Below are 2,716 nucleotides of genomic sequence, written 5' to 3' on the forward strand. Positions count from 1 at the left end.
GGGCTGGCTTCCCGCCCCATCCGGTAACCTGCAGCGGAGCGGGGTGCAGCCTGCTGGGATCTGGGGCTGGAGGGGGAGTCAGAGCTGGGCTCATCCTCCTGTCAATGGCTGTCCTTTCTGTCCAGGTGAAGGAGAACAACTACCGGGGCCACGGGGACAGCGTGGATCAGCTCTGCTGGCACCCCAGCAACCCTGACCTCTTCGTCACAGCATCCGGGGACAAAACCATCCGCATCTGGGATGTCCGCACCACCAAGTGCATTGCCACTGTCAATACCAAAGGTGAGTCCCTGCCTTCCTGGGAGGGCTGTTGGACCTCAGCTGCGTGGGACCCGTCTGCAGTGTCACAGTGCTTTGGACCCGTCCTGTGGGCATGGGCGATCGCGGCATCTTTGCTGACTGCTTTTACCTGTGTGTTGCACTCATCTGTAGGGAGCAGCAGTGAACGTGAGGGCTGATTTACTCTGGTGTCAGGACTAGAGAAACTACTGAAATGCGACGCTGGCTGTTCAAATGTCCTGTGTCCTCGTCTCCGAAGTCTGTGGGCTGCAAGGCTGGAGACTGGGAAAGCATGTTTTTCAGACAGCCATAGTGGAAGGAAAAGTTTGCATGGATTTAGAAAACAATTATTTGAATTCATGTGCTGGTTAGCCCAGATACCATCTCTGCCTTTGGAAATCTCCAATTTTGAGTTGTCGGGGCTGAAAATGGGATCGTAAGATGGCATAACTGCAACTTGTCCTGTTCTTACCCTCATTTATAGGTATTTATTGTTGGCTTGTGTTTTTTCTGGATCTCAGAGATGACTGGATTCAGAAGATCTTTGAGTCGACCTTCTTGGTGGTCGCTGTCATCCCATCTTGGCTGAAATGGGAAGGGCAGTGATGTAGTCAGGTTGGCTTGAAGCTGCAGTTCTGCTAAGTTTGATTTTCCGATATCTGTGTGTATTTGTGGGGCAGCTACTACATCAGGTTTGTGTGTTAGACTGCAGACCTGGCAGTCTGTCCCGTTTGGGAGTGGTTTGGAGTTAGTGTAGCAGATGGTGGCTTTGGATCAGGAGTAAAAGCTGCCTTTTTGCTTAGTTTGTGGCTGCTGTGGATTGTTGGGTGGAAACGGGACCTGCTGCCTTTCTGTCCCTGCAGGAGAAAACATCAACATCTGCTGGAGCCCTGACGGACAGACCATTGCAGTGGGGAACAAGGATGACGTAGTCACCTTCATTGATGCCAAGACGCATCGCTCCAAAGCTGAGGAACAGTTCAAGTTTGAGGTGAACGAGATCTCCTGGAACAACGATAACAACATGTTTTTCCTCACTAACGGGAACGGCTGCATCAACATCCTCAGGTAGGCACCCGTGGCGGCAGGTAGGCCAGGGTAGCCGGGCAGGCTGCGGCAGAGCACAGTCTGCAAACCGCTTTGCTGCTTTTGGGGAACCCGAGTCCTACAGCCCAGCGATTCCCAGCCCTTTGATGGGAATGAATGGCCTGGAGCTGAGCTAGCCCCAGTTGTCAGCTGGGGTCTCTGAGAGTGACCCGGATGCTTTGCCTCAGTCACTCAGCACTCCAGGTTTCCAGGAGCATGGCCCTGCACCAGCTGGGTTTGCTCGCAGTCCCAGTGTGCCTCATGCCTGCCCTGCTTGTAGACGAGCCCTACGCTTCCCTCATTGCTGCCTGCCCCCTCCCTTCATCTCCGCAGCTACCCAGAGCTGAAACCCATTCAGTCCATCAACGCCCATCCTTCCAACTGCATCTGCATCAAGTTCGATCCCATGGGGAAATACTTCGCCACGGGCAGCGCTGACGCGTTGGTCAGCCTCTGGGATGTGGATGAACTGGTGTGTGTGAGGTGCTTCTCAAGGTAGGCGGTGCCGCCCCGAAGCTGTTTGCCTCCCCTCTCCGGAGACCGCGCGGGAGGTGGCTCACCATCTGCCTCGCTCTGTTGCTGCAGGCTTGACTGGCCTGTGCGAACGCTGAGCTTCAGCCACGATGGGAAGATGCTGGCGTCGGCATCGGAAGATCACTTCATTGACATCGCGGAGGTGGAGACAGGTAACGGGTTTCTTGTGGGGAACAGCAAGGAGGGAATCGGGTGGAAAAGTGCTGGTGGAGCCGGGAGGGCACTAACAAGAGCTTGGCTGTGCAGAGCGCCATGAGGGGGAGCCTCTGCCTCGTTAGTGTGTGGTAGACATGCCTGTCGTGTCTGTGCCTTGTCACCAGGTGATTAGAAGGCGCTGAAGTAGTGTTTGTTCCTCCTCTGCTCTGCGTGGGAGAGATGCAGCAGGTGCTCGGCTCTGGTGTGCGCTGCCGGGCTGCCAGAGGGTCCCCGAGCTGACGTGACCCCTTTTCCACGCAGGAGAGAAGCTCTGGGAGGTGCAGTGCGAGTCTCCCACCTTCACAGTGGCCTGGCACCCGAAGAGGCCGCTGTTGGCCTTTGCCTGTGACGACAAAGATGGCAAATACGACAGCAGCCGGGAGGCAGGCACCGTCAAGCTCTTCGGGCTCCCCAACGACTCCTAATGAAACGGCGCCGGGAGCGGCGACGCATCCCTCTTCTCGGCGCTGGGAGGGTGCTTAGGTAGTGTAGGTCGGGGTAGGGAGGTGGCTCGCCTCCTTGCCCGCTCGGCAGCGCTGTGGGACCTTTGGCTCGGCTCTGCACGTGTTGTTCTCAGGAGCATTTGTAAAAGAGCAGCTTGTGTGCTGGGGAGGCCAGAGGG

General features: G+C 56.4%; 1 protein-coding gene across 1 annotated transcript; it reads left to right on the forward strand.

Annotated features, from left to right (window-relative positions):
• Positions 1–125: 125 nt before the first annotated feature.
• THOC3 (THO complex 3) lies at positions 126–2,708 on the forward strand (the record flags this gene model as incomplete). The annotated part of the gene is made up of 5 exons (XM_010154259.1): positions 126–282; positions 1,143–1,347; positions 1,699–1,860; positions 1,951–2,051; positions 2,356–2,708. Coding segments are annotated over 5 exons (789 nt in total), but the record flags the coding sequence as incomplete, so codon positions are not given.
• Positions 2,709–2,716: the final 8 nt, after the last annotated feature.

Source organism: Eurypyga helias, unplaced genomic scaffold (genome assembly GCF_000690775.1).
Source record: "Eurypyga helias isolate BGI_N326 unplaced genomic scaffold, ASM69077v1 Scaffold48176, whole genome shotgun sequence".
Lineage (NCBI taxonomy): Eukaryota > Metazoa > Chordata > Aves > Eurypygiformes > Eurypygidae > Eurypyga > Eurypyga helias.